This window comes from Bactrocera oleae, chromosome 2, assembly GCF_042242935.1.
Source record: "Bactrocera oleae isolate idBacOlea1 chromosome 2, idBacOlea1, whole genome shotgun sequence".
Taxonomy (NCBI): domain Eukaryota; kingdom Metazoa; phylum Arthropoda; class Insecta; order Diptera; family Tephritidae; genus Bactrocera; species Bactrocera oleae.
This window is the reverse complement of record NC_091536.1, coordinates 93,667,037-93,685,694: the sequence shown is the minus strand read 5'-3', so window position 1 is coordinate 93,685,694 and position 18,658 is coordinate 93,667,037. Positions and strand designations below refer to the sequence as shown.

Genomic DNA, 18,658 nt, shown 5'->3' with positions numbered 1-18,658 from the left:
AAGTATGGTGAAAATTGCCAAAACTTTGCATAATTGGCCAACAGGGGAAATCTTAATGAAATCCAAATGGTCCAAGTGGGGCAAATAAAACAGAAGGAGCGTGTGAAGAGTATAATGGAAGCACGCACATAAAAAAAATACGACTTTGGCAACAATTATTATTTTGAAGAGTTTTTTTCTTGCTGGACCATACTTTGGCTAAGACAAATACGAGTAGGGTTGCGGTGAAGAAGGACCATTGCGGCGTTGAATTTTTATTTAACTACTTTTTGTTGGTTTTAGCTTTACTTAAATTAAAGTTTACTTTAGACGAACGGTAGTAAAATGCTTCAGTGCGCTGACGTCGGTTTTTAATTGCTGCGTTAATTAAGTGTGTACATATGTACATAGCATATATGTAGTTGTGCATTTATTTACTTTATTAGCTGGAAATTTTGAGCTTGCGGTTTTTTGGATTCCCACTGCTTTTAAATACAAAATTAAATAACCTTTCCTTTGCTATGTGACTTTAAGCAAACATTTTTTGTGCTTGTGTTACAAGCTTTAAATAAACATTGTAAAGATTCACACCTATTCAAAAGAACTTTATGCGATGTACATTGTTGTATAGCGAAACATATTTACAACCAAAATTATAACAAAGTAAATCTAACCAATTTACCGCGGACAATGACGCCATAAAGCAATGCGATTACTATAGCTATTGCCGAAAGGGAAAATGTGATTGCCACGGGGCCGTCAAGAATGGCATTCGCCGTATCCCTTTCGATAAGGAAGACTATTTTATGTACTCACGCACACTACGCTTATAGCCAGCTTGTCCGTCACACATTTAAGGCGCATATAAAGCGTGAAAGAAAGTAATTTGCTCCTGCATAACATAAAATAAACTTTTGTCCCCATCATTTTTAAATGAATTTATGGCAACACTTTCAATTTGACACAAACGTTGGTCGTCGTGCGCGCCGCTGTTTGTCGCAGCATCTGCTTGTTTCTGCAAATTACTTGCCCGAGCAGATATCTATATGCCACATACCACCACATTACATACACGCTCATACATACAGATTTCTACCATTAACCATGTAACTGTGCTGTGTGCGGTTGTTTGTTGTGGGCGTTTACTTACGTCGAAGGCATAATTTTTTGTCCCTTTTGATGCTTCAGTTTGGTGTGGCATGTATGGAGTAGTTTGTGGCATGCAATGCAGAAACCTTATTAAACGCCTCATAAATTTTTATAGGGTGTACATGCAATAATTTGCCAACTTTCTTTATACTAATACATAAATATATAATCTTGCATAAGTGTGTGTGTCTGGGCTTACTTCGGGTCTGTCACGCAATCTCGCGCTTTGATGTATCTACGCAGGTTATTATGTTAAAGAGTACTTTTGTTTGGTTGGCGGTAATTTTCTTGAATCTAGATTTTTCTTCGTTTTGATGGAATAGTCTCGGCTATAGAGCAGAAGAGATTTATCACATGCTGAAAAATAAATCAACGCCGTTAAGTTTTGGTATTTGCACATCAGTCAGTTAATTTTGCAGCGCTTAACCGAAGCAGACTTCACAGCCAATTCTGCAGATAAGGCATGTTTTTCACCCATGGAATTTTCTTGGACTTGTGTATTAGTTCGCATGAGTTCGACCAAATGATCTGCTGTTCGCTAACAATATTCGCCAGCACTTTAAGGGCGGCAAAGAACTCAGGTGAGCGGAAATCCAAATCACATATTAAGGCCTGTATTTCAAAGCTCTGTTCTTTACGCCATATATATTAATTTGATCTATACGAGTTAGGTTACCGAAGAGGTGGAATGTTCAACTAGACGAGTAAGAGAAAAATTCGCCTGAGTTCAGGAGACGCGAATAGCTTCCAAAATATATCTCTCTAAATTATGTCGTTTCTGGCTTGTCAAAATTCAATTTTTCATTAGTTTCAGAAACTATTTAAAATTACATAAAATTTTTGTTTTTTTTTAAATATAACCCATCAAAGTATGAAAAAATCTACCTAAAAAACAATATGTGTGCTTTTTAAATATCTTTATATCGGATAAACAAAAAAAAAAAGAAAACTTAGGGCGTCTAATTCGAAATATTGTTAACTAAAATATACAATAATGAGTGGATGAATCGACCTTTACTTTTGAGTTTGAGCTACCATTTTATGAAACAAATTCTTTTAATATAAAAATGAAAAAGCTCTGCATATTTTGCAAGATCCTCAAGCACGCAGTCTGTTCCTTTATATATACAAACTAACCGAATTCCGCTACTCAAATCCAAAAATTTTAATTTTTTACATTTTACGTCAGTTTTTGGATTTCTCTCACTAAATACGCCTCAAGAATGTCTAACACTTCAAAAAAAAATCAAAAAAAAAACAGAGAAAGAGGAAGCTAATATTAATAGACAGAATTCGACACGGGCGTTCAACGAATTGTCGACTGTTTTTTCCGAATGTTTTTATGTACTACCCAATGTGGTCAGTCATTTATATTACACGCCGCCGGCATTATGGCTACTTGCAACATGCCTCAAAGATGTCACTTTTGTGTGTCTTTTACTCATACGCCTAACCTACTTGCCTTGTCTGAAGTAAAATATTATATATAGCCGTGCGTGTATGTGTGTGCGTGAGCACATAATTTCGAACATCCGTTCCGTTTCCGCTCCCCACGACATTTGACAAATTTGCATGTGGTTTTTTATTATTGCACAGCATCAAACAGAAATCTTTTTATCTCCCAGCAATGGCGAAGACTCAGACACGTTCTGCCAACGGTAATAAGAAAGAATAAAATAAAGGAAATAACACGAGGATAAAATGGGCGAATATGCAAAAGGAAACTTGCAAATAAGATTACACATTGAAACTAATGGCAGGCTTGTTGCAAAAAATAGCAGAGTATGTATCCGTGTATGTGTGTGTGTGGGTGTGTAGCATTTAGGCGTATTCTCGGTCCCTTTTAACATATTTTGGGCGCAATCTTCGCTTTGCCTACAAGGAATAGAACGTGTTATGTCCCAATGCTGTTCAAATAAATTATGCAAATTTTCGTTTGTTTCGGCCGCATGAAGACAGTCTTTTGCGCTGCAAGTTGAATAATAGCAGCGTAAGGAGAACCAAGCTAAGGGAGCTTGAAAAAATAGAATGAGAGGCGGCGCAGTAACATTGTCTCTTTGGTCAATTGTCCAAGGCTTGTCGACAATTTTCGGCAAATATTCAAGGTTTAAAGTTCATGTGTTGTTGCTTTATTTCTCAAACCAATACTATTTTTATGTCGATATTGACTTTAGTGTACCTTTGGACCATTCAAGGAAATGTTTTTTTTTTATTTGAGTTTACTGCGTTAATAGATTTGACAGCTGTTTGAAACAATTTTCTGTTGCTGAAGCATTTTCTTTATGAATTTATTTATTCTTTTGATCCTCACTAAATAATTTGGAAATTTAATTTTTAAATTTTGTGAGTAATATTATTGTTTTAATGTGAAGCAATTAATGCTTTTATAGAACTTTGCATAGCTAGAGAAATAATATAGTTTTGAGAAGTGTTTTCCGTAAGCCTCTCTTAGAAGAGGTGACCAAATGCAACGCGAACTAAATTCAAAAAGACAAGTTCATGACTCTGGCTTCTGCCTCCACGAAAAGCACATCTAGAAAGTTTTTTGAGTTTTATTATATCAGAATTTATGTTATATATAAGTTGCGGTGGGTAAAGACAAACTTATTTTACGATAATGACAAATACTTTTTGAGAACAGATCTGATGGCAATTCCAAAGCGGTGAACCTTGTTTTTAGGTTTTTTTCTTGCTTGAAAAAAATGGTGGTTAGATGCGAGTGGCTTGAAATGCGGCTAACGCAATTTATGCAGTTCGTTAGTCTTTATTTTTTAGGCAAAGTGGACTTTTGAAGCCGATAGCTCATTTACACGCCTTATTTTACTTATAATATTGTCTTTTCTCTGCCTTAATATTGGGATCTGCACTGCAATAATCGTTTTTGGCCATTCAGAAATAAGCGCAAACAATCTGGTTAGTTTCAAAAGCATTGATATTTGTAATAACAAAGTTCCATCGGACGTATGAAAATATTAATTATTTAATAATTTTCCGAACGGCTTTATATGAACCGATATAAGTATGAATCGTTAGTATTTTGCTAGAACGCGATCGACATCTTAACTTATAACTGGGATTCTGAGTTTAAAGGTTAATTGCTACTTGCAAACTATGATATTATTATTAAATCACCACTTCTTAACTTAATGCCTTTTTGATGTAGCATACTCTTTCTAGAAGTTAATGAAGTAAATACTTAGTAAAAAATTTCCATACTTATGAATCTTTTGCATGTGGCTTTAAAATTGCATGGAGACCGAGAATTCTCTGTCGGCTAAAATATAGAAAAGAACTGTTTCAACAGCGTTTAGCTCTCACTTAGAAGTCACTTCAACCTTTTATTTTAGATATCAAAATTCTAGTACTGGCTGACACGTGTTTACGGTATGCATGTGATCTTGAAGATCTGTTCTTATATATTTGTCATAATTTTTTGAAAATAATCGGGAATTTTGTTTATTTTTTGGCATTTGGGATTACTTCTAATACATAATCATATTGGGTTGATTATGTAGATCCATTTTATAAAAATTTAACTGGCTTTGTATTCAAGAAAGAATGGGTACGATGGGTAAACCATTTTTAACATAAGTACATATATTATGTATTATTACCGAAATATTGCTATTTGCGTTTCATTAAGATAATTCACATAGTGGAAGGTGCATACATTGTAAAGTCAAACGAAAGTTCTTTATATTAGGTGTACCGAACCAGGAAAATTATTGACCCGATTTTAACCATTTTTGATGAAAGGTTACGCCATAAGCAGGAAAATATTTTCTCTAAATTTCAATAATATATCTCACAGAATTCTTGATATTTTTGATGAAAAATCCACTTTAGGCACGGAGGTTCACATATTGGGAATATGGGGACTTGAAAAGTTATGGTCCGATTTCGAATATTTTCAGACGTAAGATACCTTAGAGGCACCATATATGCAAGTTTTTATACTAATGAACTGCTTGGTTTATATTCTTTATGGATGTCGATGATGCACTTAATAAAATTTTGCAGTAGCAGGTTCTGAGATAAAATATTTCTACTAAAGATAGGCGTTACCATGCCCACTGTCCAATTTTAACACCAGCACCTTTGAAGCCTTCCAATATCTCTCATACTCTGTGGCAACATGTTGCTAGAGTATAAAAATTATCTAAATTTATATATAAAGAGTCCCTACCTAAATAATAAATTTTCAAAGTGATTTTATCTCATTTATATCGTTACTAACGCCATAGCAATGCACACCTAGAAATTGCGAAAAGTTCTTACACCATCATCTAGCAATCTCTAAAATACTTAAATTCACAGTCGCTGGTCACGCAGCTGTGTCCAAAAGTGTCCTTGGCGACCGCTACTACCTTTGAAATGAACGCACATCAACACAAAACGACTCACGCACACATACAGGAATGCACGCACGCTCCAAAAGCTTCAAGGCGTCAAAGTGGAAAAGCAAGAAAAAAAAACTGACAAAAGGACAGAAAAAAAGTTGAAACGAAAATAATAAAATAAGCGCAATGCATGGGAAAGTGTTAAAATAAGAGCAGAGCAAAGAATTACATGTGAGGTCAGCTGGTTAAGAATGTGCAAATGAAATGTCATTTGTCAACTGTCAAAATAAAGGCTAGCGAAAGCGAATGACTTGGTTGAGGGAGGTGAGGGCGCTGCACTACAAGCGCTTAGGGGGCAAGCGGCTCTTAAGGGAACGACTCAAGTGGAATAATAATTTCAGCATTCATAAGATGATGTTATGGTGACACACTTTGCCACGGATTTGGACATTTGTGTGTGTGTGTGTGTGTGTATAATAAACAGTTATGCTACTACAATAACAAGTTCGAATAGAAACTTAGTAGCTGACATGTATGTATACTCAAAATGTTATAACTCGCCATGCAGCACTGAAATAACAAAATATTTGTATGTACATGTGTATATGTGTGGCTTGGTTTCGTATACGAGTTTTGTATTAGTAGTGGTAGTTTCTAAAACAAATGAATGCGACGAGTCTGGCATTTAATCTTGCTGATGATTTGCGAAATAAGTAGCTGATGATTGTTTGCCTCTTCCACTGCTTCTTCTGTGCTTCTTCTTCACTTTCATTTCTTCTACTCGCACACATATCTTTATTGCATCTTTTTCTTACATCTATGCTTCACTATACCCTTGCGAGCTGGAGTTTGACTTATGCTTTCTTTTGTCTTGAGTTACACCCACACTTAAGTGGCTCAAAATATTACAACTTTCCTATCATTTTCCGACAAGTCGTACACTCCGTCGCCACCCGCGCTACTATTACAAACGTTCGCAAACTGCTTTAATTTTCCATGTGACGTCAAAAATTATTTTACCACTCAAACCAACGGTAATAAATCAACGCCAACTTGCAAAGCGTAAAACAAAAGTAAAATCGTTATAACATAAAGCGCACGCACACACATACACTAACATACTCATAGCCACATATGTAGTTGCATGCATTGCTATGTATGCGTATGTGTGTGTATGTGCGCTTATATTCGCTTTGGGAATAAAACATGGCGTTGAAATGGGTGGAGCGCCGCTGATCCCTTTTACTGGCACAAGAAACTGTGACTCTGCCACGATTAAGGCATGCACAACATGCTATGTACCAATATACACATACGTATATACATATATGTGTATATGTATGTCAAATATATGTATGTATGTGTTATCCATTTTAGTCGCCTGCTACTATTTTATGGTGCTCATCATTAGACTTGATGTTGTTAAATCACAAAAAGATTGTCTCTTTAAGTTGGATAACGGCAATGACTGACTGTTTCTTTGTACGTTTGAGTGTATGTAGCTTGTCGCATGTGTATGCGCATACGTTTCGAGGTATTATAAATTGCGTTCTTGCAAAATTACAGCGAAAATATTGGCTTTTCCTCCTTTTAACCGGGTTTTTGTTGTTTAATTTGTATACTTTTGCAACATGTTGCTACAGAGTATAATATCTTGTTTTGTTCACCTAAAATTAATCGATATAGTTATGGACTTATAAATAAAATGTTTGCTTAATAATAAAATAGCCTTGTGTCAAAAATGGGTTGAATCGGGTCAAAATATACATATACTAGGGTTAAGCGGAATTTTTTTTTTTTTATTAGCCTGATTGTAAAATTTTTTTTTTTGAAAAAAAATTTTCTTTTGACATCCCACTCAGTTTTGTCCAAAAAAAAATTTTTTTTTGGCTTAAACTTTTCATATTTACATAAAAATTACCGAATTTGACGGTTTTTGACTCAAAATTTATTTTAACGCTTAAGGAAAGCATATTGCTGTTTAATACTTTTTTTTAAGCTCCAATAATGGCCACAAACATTTTTTTTACTCTATCCAGCTTCTAGAACACTTATCAGATATGCGCCTCTAGAAGGTAAAATTTATTTTTTTAATTCCAAAAAAAAATTTTTTTTTATAATCTACAAATTTTACCCTCAGGCTAAGCAAAAAAAAATTTTTTTTCACTCCACCCTAAAATATACATTAAGAGTACCTTTGAAGTCAACTAGCACAGTTATGCTTTAAAAAAACCGATCTATAGTAACTTTCTAATGGCATATAAAGCTTTTGAAAATTTTTCTTTATGTACATTGAAAAATTCTTAACCATAATGTTATTGAACATATTTGTTACATTTTTCCAAAATTCTTATCTACTATCACTATATTCTAATATTGTATATCCGGTTACCTAATTTAGCCATAATTTCTATGCATTGATACACACACAAAGGCTTTTCAATAAACATGCAACTGTTTAAGCTGAAAACTCTCCGAGTTATTTGCGCGTGAATTAATTGACCTGCATTGATACGTTTTCATCTGTTTGATTAACTCATTCGCATTTAAAGCGCATTAGCGACGTGTATTAAATTAAAAACGCCATAGATGCCTGAGTGCGCTAATAGCGCCGAAATGTGCAATTAATGAGCTTAGAGCACTGCATTCTTCACTCTGGATAAAATTAATTAATTATATGCGCTGTAATAAACACGAAACCACACACACACACAGGAGATATTTGTGTGCTCGAGCGTGTAGTAGTGTACTTGAGGGGCACTGCAGCAGAGTCACTAGTGCGTAACTAGTATAGAAGTAAGCACATATAGAAAATCGTGTTTTTTAAAACCGCTGGATTTTAGTTTTGAGCCATTTCGAATTAAGTTCGACTACCAGTGACCGCGAAATTGTTAGCGAAGCTTTGATTTGAAAATATTTTTAGTTTACTTCTTCATCTACATCCTTTATTTTCACATAGACATGTGCAACTAATTAGCAAATGTTTACACTTCGCTGATTAAAGACAAACGCCCGAGCGCATATATTATTTATATGGGTAAATATATACAAAACAGTAAATGTGAAGTTCCACAAATAAAGCAAAACTTAAGCTTCTTACAAGGAACTCTAAAGTGTCTGTTCAATTCACCAACTTGAAGTTTAAGGTACAGGATGTGTGGAAGAGCGGAAGAGAGAAGAGCGGAAAAGCAAATCCTTTCATCCACCCTGTCTCTAACTTTCCGCCTTAATTATGCCATAAGCATATTTTAATCACATTCAATTAAGTTCGCTTTTTATTGTTTTCATTGCTTTAATTAGCAGCACGAGGCAACTACTCGCCAAGACACATACAAACACGCTATTTTATATGTGTGCATGTATTTGCCCACATGTTTGCTTTATCATCACAATTTGCCATCATTAAATGCACATATGTATTCACTCTTCTACTCATTTAATCACACTCGTTCACTCACTCTCATCTGTGTTTACCGCACATGTTGAGTGACGTGGTTGCTTGTGTGTCAATTGAAGTTTAATATTTCCGTGCAATTTAAAGTCCGCTGCGTTGAATTATTGAATAAATCTTTTTGAAGACTTAAGCGTAGAAAATCGGCGTTACAAAAAAATATTTTCAATGACAGCTAGTTATTGAGAAAATTCTCAAGAAATCGCTCAATTTCATATGTGAGTATAGTAGTTTGGTACGATCGTAGTTGTTGGTGATGATGATAGTTTTTAGATTTTCTATGAATGGCGGTTTCCAAGTGACCACTTACCGGTATATTGTTGAGTGTGAAATGAAGGTCGGCGCGTGGTCTCGAGGGAGGTGTACTGCAGTTGGCGCGCAAGATATCGCCTGCTTCGTAACGCGCGTGTTCGGTGAAGAGTTGTGGACGCTTTTCGGGAAATTCTGCAAATAAATAGACAACAAAAATATTTATTATAGTATGGAAGAATATAAGGAAAGTAGACAATAGAATATGACTAGAATAGCTCGAAACAGTACTGAAAAACTCGCCCTCAGGGCTGTACATAAAGGAATCAAAATAAGATTTCTGGTATTCAAAATAGTCCATATTAAATGTCTGCTGGTTTATGTTCAGGAAATAGTTTATTGACTTACTGAAACCTATTTGCTTTGCACACATTAAATTAAAACAAACAAAAAAACCAATGAAGAGACAAAATAACAGGGAATGACTGTATTACTATTATTTCGTGCCACATCCTAAGATGGTTTAGATCGTAAAACAAAAGAAGGTATCAAAATACATATAGTTCTTTTAGTATGTTGGAATTCAATATAATTTCAACACAGGTTCTACCACTCAATATGTACTATATTGTCAGCAAGGATAATCCGTTTCAAATATTTTTCTGGATTAAACACACTTTATGGACTATTCATCGTCAGAATGAAGGAGGTGGAGAGCTTAACTTTAAGGATAGGTGCGAAACATGACTAACATAAAAATGTTCCCTATAAGTAGGCAATATAGAGAGTCTGCGAAAATTTTGGTAGAAGATAATTGCGGTTCATACACCAGGTGTTTTTGTTCAGAAGGTTTCTAAATGTTTTATACCCTGAATATATATATTTATTATATATATATTAAGTTTACTACGAAGTTTGTAACACCCAAAAGGAACGTCGGAGACCCTATAAAATATATACATAAATGATCACAATGATGAGCTGAGTTGATTTAGATATGTCGGTCTCTCTGTCTGTTGGTCCGTCAGTTTTTAATCTATCGATCTGAAAATTTGCACCTGTCTTTTTCTCACTTAGAAGCTGCTCATTTGTCGGAACGGTCGATATCGGATCACTATAGCATATAGCTGCCATACAAACTGAACAAGTTGTAGTATGAAAAACTCTTTTATTTGACAACGTATCTTTACGAAATTTGACATGGGTTATTTATATTAGCTTATTAGATTATTTTATAAAGCTTCAGTACAACCGAAGTTAACCTTCTTTCTTGTTTTCTAATCTTTTTTTGACCGCTAATATTATTATGACTGTCTAACTTAGTTAGGCATTGAAGTATCTTTAACAGATATCTTCACAGCCGTGTATAGAAATCTTTTAACTATATGATTATGAAAATTTGTCAACGAAGACCCTTATTTCGCAATTTGTTTATTCTTAAATTTCCTGTCGATCATTTTTTCGAAATAAAATGAAAAATATTAAAATGCCGAATGCTTCAATCAATAATGTGAATATCGTACAAATTTACTTCTATTTAACCATGTTCATAAATTCTGTAAGCGCATTGGGTTGCAATACCTATATAATACATACGACAGTTTGTGAAATAAACAAGAATCTCTGAGAAATAAATATTTTTAGATTCACATACACCTTCGTACACATAAATAAAAGCAAGGACAACATAAGTATGCATATAATCGCACGTTTTAAGTATTTGTTAGATTTTTAACCATGAATATTTACCTTTCGTATGCACACATAACACAAATATCACACATAATACAAATATGTATATATGTGTACTATACATATAAATATATATACAAAAGTAAGTATCATATATACTTATATGTCACACTGTATCTTTAAGAGCTTCAAGTGGTTACTTGCTGTCATGTCAAACGAATGTAAATGAAACAAAAATATTTGTTAACTAAATACAGAAATAAATACGTTTGGTTGTATATACACAAGCATACTGGTAATACAGCTGTGTCTCGGATATTGGAAATGCTTTTCGTTTGCTTAATTGTTTGGCTTGTCAAGCCGGCGTTGAAGTGTGAATGTTTGCAAAACAAACACACACATCGATACATACATACAAATATCTATATGCCGTTATTTATATTCAATGTTTGCAGTATTTGCCGACTTAGTCTGTTTGTTTGAGATGTGTGAAGATGAAGCAACGAGAAATAATTATTGCTTAGTTGGAGCGAAAGTGAAGCATAGTAAACAAAGTGAATGGAAATGCAAAGGCATGAACGAAAAAATGAAAGTAGAGAGTATTATGAAGCAACAAATATACATATAAACATGCATTAGATGACTTTTACGTTCACGCTCTTCTGTGGTGCTCTGTCATTTGCACGCGCTACTGAACGCCCACACACACATACATAATTAATAAGAGACTAGCGCTAGCTCACACGTGTTAAAAAAACTGTAGATAAAGTATATATTTACATGACAAAATAATACATGCAATAAATATATATGCATATACATTAACACTTTTTCATAGAGCTATTAAAATTCGGACTTCAGTGATGCTGATCGAGATATTTTGGGAATCTCTACTGAAAATAGTTTTTAAGTGTCCATATCCTCCGTAATGATTTAATGTTCAATAAAGGATGAAGTCAGGAACGGTATTGAATATAATCTTACAACTTATAAGCTAGTTTAGTGAACAATTTGTACTTGTTAATGTAAAAGAAGCATATTTTCTATCGAGACTGAAACTGATGTAGTTGCTTTCAACCAAAAGAGAGAGTAAAGTTTGTTAATATACTAAAAGAAGTTAAAGAAGAAAGAGGGGTCCCGCACCAGCCGTTCGTTTCTTCATATTGGCTTAAATGAAATAGGTATTAGTAGCATGAATATTATGGTTAATAAAAGAGAGCTTAAAAATAGTCTGCAATATTTATAGTTTCTATGAACAACATTATATGGTGGCTACGTTCTCAGGTTTTTATACATATAGTGGCTATAAATAATACACTTGTGAAGAGTAATTTAAGCTTCGGTACAGTCGAAGTTTACGTTTTTTTTTTATTTAGTGAAAATTTACTAATGCTAGACGAACTCCATTTTCATCATTATACGGTACTATAAGTTAAAGTGTCATTTGCCATAAAAAGCTAAAATTTCTTCAAATTGTGTTAAATTCTAAAACGTTTTATTCCTTAGCAACACTGAAGACACATGTTTTGCGTCTCTTTTTAGTTAACAATGGAAGACGCAATACTACGCAAACACGAAAAAGAGAAATGCATAACAATTATGGCACTTGAACTGGGGCGCTGTACATCACATTTCGGGTGGCATGCAATGCTGACACCGCCACAAAGTAGTGACAGCGCAGACAACGAACGCTTTAGCGAGCAACGATCAACGCAAACACCGACACATTCGCGTTGACAACGCAGCAATCAAGCAGTCGGACAGACAAACAGACAACCAGATAGATGGATAGACACGTAGACTCGTATATAGACAATATAAGCGTTAGAAAGCGGCAGTTGACATGCTTAAGTGGCATACAACACTCCATGCAGCAGCCAACATTACCGCCACCAGTCACCAGCCACCACTCATCAAGCATTGCCGCGATTGTCATTGTTTCACTGAATGTGTGATTGTGTATGATTACATATGTGTAAATGTGTTTGGGTGAGCGAACAGAGGGCGCCATCATCGTCATCGTTATCATCGTTAGCGGCGTACGTTGACGCTCTTCAACACTCTACAATTGTCAGATGAAAACAAAAACAACAGAAATGTAAAAAACCTAAACAAAAACCAACTACAACAACGGGATATGAGAGGGAAACAAAACAAGTGCAAATACTTGCTAGTACTTTTGATCTTGTTTAGTTGCCATTATATTTGCCATGCAATGTTGTTGTTGTTGTTGTTGCATTCGCATTCACATTCATTTGCGCGTATTTGTTTTGCCTTTATACCCCATACTTTAGCAGCTCATGGTTTGTATTCAATGCGAACGCGTGTGAACAAAAATGCTAACACTGAAAAGCAACAACAACAACAAAAACAAAAGAAGTCGAGTATAAACAAAAGCAGCTAGCGTTGCAGCGTTTGGAACAAAACCGACTGTGACATGAAGTATGTAGAGCGAAGTAAAATGAAATGAAGTGGCTCACCGTGGCGGATGAGTGACATTTGCATTCTGAATTAGTACACATAGCAGTACATGTTGTCGGTAAGCGCGCTCACGAATGCACTACAACACACACACATACACAGTATTTATGTATATGTACACATATAATGAGTAATGTTAAAGCTAATGAAGAAATGAGAATATTGCGACAAACATGACTTGGGGTAAATGCCAGCGGTTGTCTTCATAAAGTGCCTTGGCATTTTTTGAAGTGGAGTTTCAACGGAAAATTGCTTAACTTAGAGCAGTGTTGGAAAATTATACAAAATAACTTAATTCGTTCCTTTTTTAAAAGCATTTCTATATCTGTTTGTAAAAATCGTACTGCGCTACTTAAAATTTAGTTTATTGAGGTTATTGGAACAACGTTTTATTTTAATTTTTTATAAATTTTCTGCAATATAATGGCTTGAAACTGATGTTTAATACTTCTTGTAATATCATATAAGTATGCTCAGTAAAAAACTTTCATGTCTTGCTCCTTCGTAGATCATGACGGAACCACCATTTCATTTAAGGGTGTTATAAACTATCTTGTTTGTGAACTTCTTTCAGCAAGCGACTGTGAGACAAGTTTTTAAGTTTAACATTGAACAGTTATTGTTTAGTATAAATCAGAATATGTTATCACGGTCCTAAATACTGTAACAGCCGAATCGCGAAGGTAGCTAAATACAATTCTTTTTTTTCATTTTCGAAGATAAATCACCTAACAGACCATCCTGTAGTTTTTTTTTAACAGTATGTATCTCTTCTCAAGATATGGGGTATGCTATCTTAAATGTTGGTACCAATAGAAAATGAATTTTACATTTACTATCGAAGAAGCTGTTATAATTACTTGCAAGCCAGAAAAAATGCATTTGCTAGCTATTTTTTTTAAAAGGTATTATTGAATAAAAGCAAAATAATTTCATTTACAACTTTTAGTTTACTTAAAAATCTGCGACTGATTTTTAAAAATCTCATATTCTTTCGCTCCCACAACCTATTTACAGGAGGACCTTCACGAAATGTGTCTGGCGGTATTGGAGGCTTAAAATTATTTTACATACAAAAATGGCGGATTGCCAAGAAAATGTATTTTTTTGGGGAAAACCACTTAAAAATAGTCTAAAATATCGAATTTACTTTCAAAAATCTTAGTCCTACAATCATTACCTGACAAATGTATCTTAAAAAGTAAACATTTCAAACGATTCGCTAGTCGTTTCGAGAAGAATACTGTTAGAGCTTTATGTTCACCTTGAGGTGAAATCGTATATCTCAGCAACCATTTTCAACTAAATTTTGTGTGTGAGGTTACATAATCAAAACCCAACTTCTATCGTACACTGCCTACTTCCAATTTAACCAACTTTTAAATTCTATGCGATTATTTTACTTTACAGTAAACTAGTCAAATATCAATGCAGTTATTAGTGTAAAACTTTGCACAAATAGTGCCCTCAAAATATTTAATCTGACCGAAATCGGAATATAACTTTTTAAGGACGCGCACACCAAATATTTAGACACCAGTGCATATAGCTGATTTTTATCGAACATATCGTTTAGTACATGCGTTCTAGTATTGAAATTCGGGGAGAATATTTTATGTAATAACAGCACGCCCTTGTGCAATGGTTAAAATTGGGCCAAATACTTCCCCTAGCCTAAATACGTAATTAAAATATTTTCTAACTTCCGAACGATATCTTTCTAATAAAAGGGTATCTTCTCGCCTTTCATTGTAAAATATATATGAGAATCTTGTATATAATTTATGTATGAGTATAAAATGTTCAGTTACACCCGCACTTAGACCTTTCTTACTTGTTTTAGTGTATGAGTTACTTCTTTCATAGCAAATATTTCGAAGAATGTGTCTTTCACCTGATTTTAAAATAACTTTGTGAAAGAATTTTTTTTTAATTTAGCATATTGCTACTACAGCAAAAATACTGCTTTGAGTTTTGCTGGTTGATATCGGCCTCATTATTTTTAACTAGTCGACAGCTAAGCAGTCTTAACGCGTAGTTATAAATTCGGTCAGTATTAGCGCGAATATTCCAAATCATAATTTTATTAACAAAGCAAATAAGTATTACAACACTCTAACCTTTCATGCACAGTGATACATTTTCCTTTGAAAAGATTATCTTAAATATTGCCTAATTATAAAAATGGTTTAATGCAACATTATTTTTATGCATTAAAATCACACAGAATTAATGTTGAAAAAAGTTTTAGTTTAAGAGTTTTGTATACTATATTAAAAAAATATATATATTTATAGGCTGGTTAATTGCAATCTTATCTTTACATTATATTATACTTTGCATTTTATCCATTACACAAATAAATAATTACAAAGCTTCTTACTATTGGATACCAAACCTTATTATTCATATATCAACATTATATGGGGTACACCAGTGCGTATGAGTAATCTATTCTTTGATGTTGCTGACTATCTAGTTAATACGTATATATCCGACGTAACAGTAATTATTTCCGCGTAAAAACTGAATACTGCGCTGGAACTCATAAAGACGATAACACATACATACATCCACACATACACTTATACATTTTATATAGAAAAACTGCCTGCATCTTTAAGCACTTTACTGTCTAACTGTCTGCCCGCCTGCCTGCCTGTCTGTCTGTCTGTCTGTTCGGCCGTTTGTTTGAGTGTGTGAAAATAAAAGCCTGCAAGGCAATAAACTTTGTGCAGCCATGCAGTAAGTTAGTTGCCCCCGTACACTGAGAGCACTTTGCATTTGGCCGCCACCAGTGTTCGCTTTGTTGGTCGCTTTCTAAAGGCGAATTTTTTGTCTGCATTGCTGATGGATGTACTCTGTGTTGCACATACACACAACTGCCTCTGAAGCTTTCAACACCACTACAGGTGGCGCTTTGACGTTGTCTTCGTAGAACTTAAATATTTTTTTCGCTGCTTTATTGCCTACACTGTTTGCTCTGCGATTTTTTACAACTTTCTTTTTGTTTTTTTGTTTTTGCTGCTCTTTCTTTCCGTTTGTGGCTGCATGCAGCAAGAGCTGAGCGTTTTTACTTCCTTGAAGCTGCTCGTTAGAGGGTGTAATTTTTTTCTACAACTGCAACTTGTGTGGCTGTAGTAATCATCTGCTAGCGTGTACTTTATTCATATTATCATATTTGCCGTTACAAATATAGATGCGCGTTTCAACAACAAAGTGGAAAATACTTACTGATAAAAGGGAATAGCTAGGAGAGAATTCGGGTGTGAAGAGATGGGCTTAAAAAGGCGCAAGTTTCGCAAAAAAAATATGTACATTTATCTCTTTTCAACCAGAATAAATAAAATAGTAACTAAAATCAAAATCTCGGTGAGTAATTCCTCAAATTTCTTATCCCAAAGCAGAGGTAATTATGACTCTATTTTTCACCTGCTAATAGCCTACTCGAAACTCACCAAGTCTTTCCAAAAATTCATCAAAACTTAAACTCCAAAAAATTCTAGTGATTCCTTTAATTCCGCAATTATTGCACAACTCATTATGGCTTGAACTTTATCTTCAGTTATTTACTTACGACGCTTAAAAGTGAATTGAATTTTTCAATTATGAATGCACATAATTAGCCAAAAGTTTTTCGCAAAATGCCAAAGTTTTGACAGTTCAGCGTTAAAATGTGGCCGCAGATGAAAAAGTAGAGTCAAAAGAGCCAAATATTAACTAGAATGCGACCAAAATAAAGAAGAATGGTGAACTTACCCACAACTTGTACTTGCGCATAAGCGGTGGCGGTGGAGAAGAGCGGTGCATCGGCCGTGACTTCGCAGGAAAAGTTGCCGGATAAACTAAATTTCACGTCGCGTATAACAACTTGCGTGGCATTGGAGATAACTTCCTGGAATGGATAAGAAAAATAATAAAATTATATTAATGGTTAAGATCATCTTGACAATATTTGAACTATAAATAAGCAAATGAACGGCAAGGTGTTGGATTTGATAATAATATGATATGAAAAGTTGTGAGTGAGAAAAAATTTTGCGAATTTGATGAAGACGTATATCTAGTCTATGCTTCTAAGGTTATCTCAATGACATGAGTGATATGGCTCAATAAGTTTAAAGGGAATTTTTTTTTTAAGTTTTAAAGCTATATATACTTCATTAATTTATTTTACGATTGCAGTAAATAAACGGCTTTTTTAAAAGCAGTTAAGGCATAATATTCAAACTCTTTTTCTGATTTATAATATTATTTTTATGACTAACTAAAACTAAATGCATTTATGTTAGAGCTGCTAAGACGCACCAGAAAATTAAGCTAAGAAACACACCCGTCTGTGGGCAAATATTTGTAGAAGCCTACTCCATGCGTAGGCGAGAAACTACATTAATAATACATTTATTTAATAAACTTTAAAACATTGAACTCAAATTTGAAAAGAAGTACAAAATGACTAAAAAAATTGCCTACATTTAGGCAGACTTAGCATAATCATCTACCATTCCCTAATACTTGTTATAATAAATTTCGTACTTACATCCACCTTTATGCCCGGATATTGGAAGTGTTTCACATTTGGAAACTCCCCCGGCGTATAACGGTAGAACTCATAATTGCCACGATAGTATTTGATCGAATAAAGTGGCGCACCTTCTAGCGTATACTGACAGCGTAAAATGACCGACTGGCCACGACGCACCGCTGGTGGCTCAATAAATAAATTGACGTTGCTGAGAGCGGCGTGAGCAAAATCTGTAAATAGAAGAAATGGAAATGCATGTTATTAAGTTAGCTAAGTACTCAGAAGTGGAAAAATAAAAATATAATTTCACAAAGAATTTATTTTATGGAATCTAAGTGCCAAAGTGACAAATGGCTTCACATATTTTCGTAAAAATTGCTTGAACTATTTTGTAATTTAAATATTGTATTTTGTATACCCTATATTGAGTTGTTAAGAAATTGGTATAATATGTAGTCTACATTTGGGCGTTAAAGAAATGTTGATTCCATTACTCTGCTGAAAAATGGTAAATTTGTTTAAAGTTACACCAACACTCAGCGGCAATTTTCCATGAAATAACAGTATAAATAAAAAAATGTATATTGAAAATCTAACGGTATTAAGCTAAAAGTTAGCTCGCATGCCAAACGCAATTTCGAGATTTATTTGAACGCCCACCGGATATCAAATTCGGTTATATGCGTATACTTTTACACTGTGTAACAACAAAAAAAATTTAGTCACACATACTAACAACTATGTATATAGATATGTGTGTGCCACATAGTCATCGATCAGCCATCAGTTTTG

General features: G+C 34.2%; 1 protein-coding gene across 1 annotated transcript in view; it reads right to left on the bottom strand.

The window, feature by feature from the left end:
• The window catches only part of LOC106622699 (uncharacterized), a 150,178-nt gene that overhangs the window by 32,094 nt on the left and 99,426 nt on the right, over nucleotides 1–18,658 (bottom strand). Inside the window, exons 3-5 of the mRNA XM_036356963.2 lie at nucleotides 17,882–18,096; nucleotides 17,101–17,236; nucleotides 9,230–9,363 (exon numbers count right to left, since the gene is read on the bottom strand). Of these exons, the coding sequence (XP_036212856.2) occupies nucleotides 9,230–9,363; nucleotides 17,101–17,236; nucleotides 17,882–18,096 (485 nt within the window). The remainder of the gene's footprint in view (nucleotides 1–9,229; nucleotides 9,364–17,100; nucleotides 17,237–17,881; nucleotides 18,097–18,658) is intronic.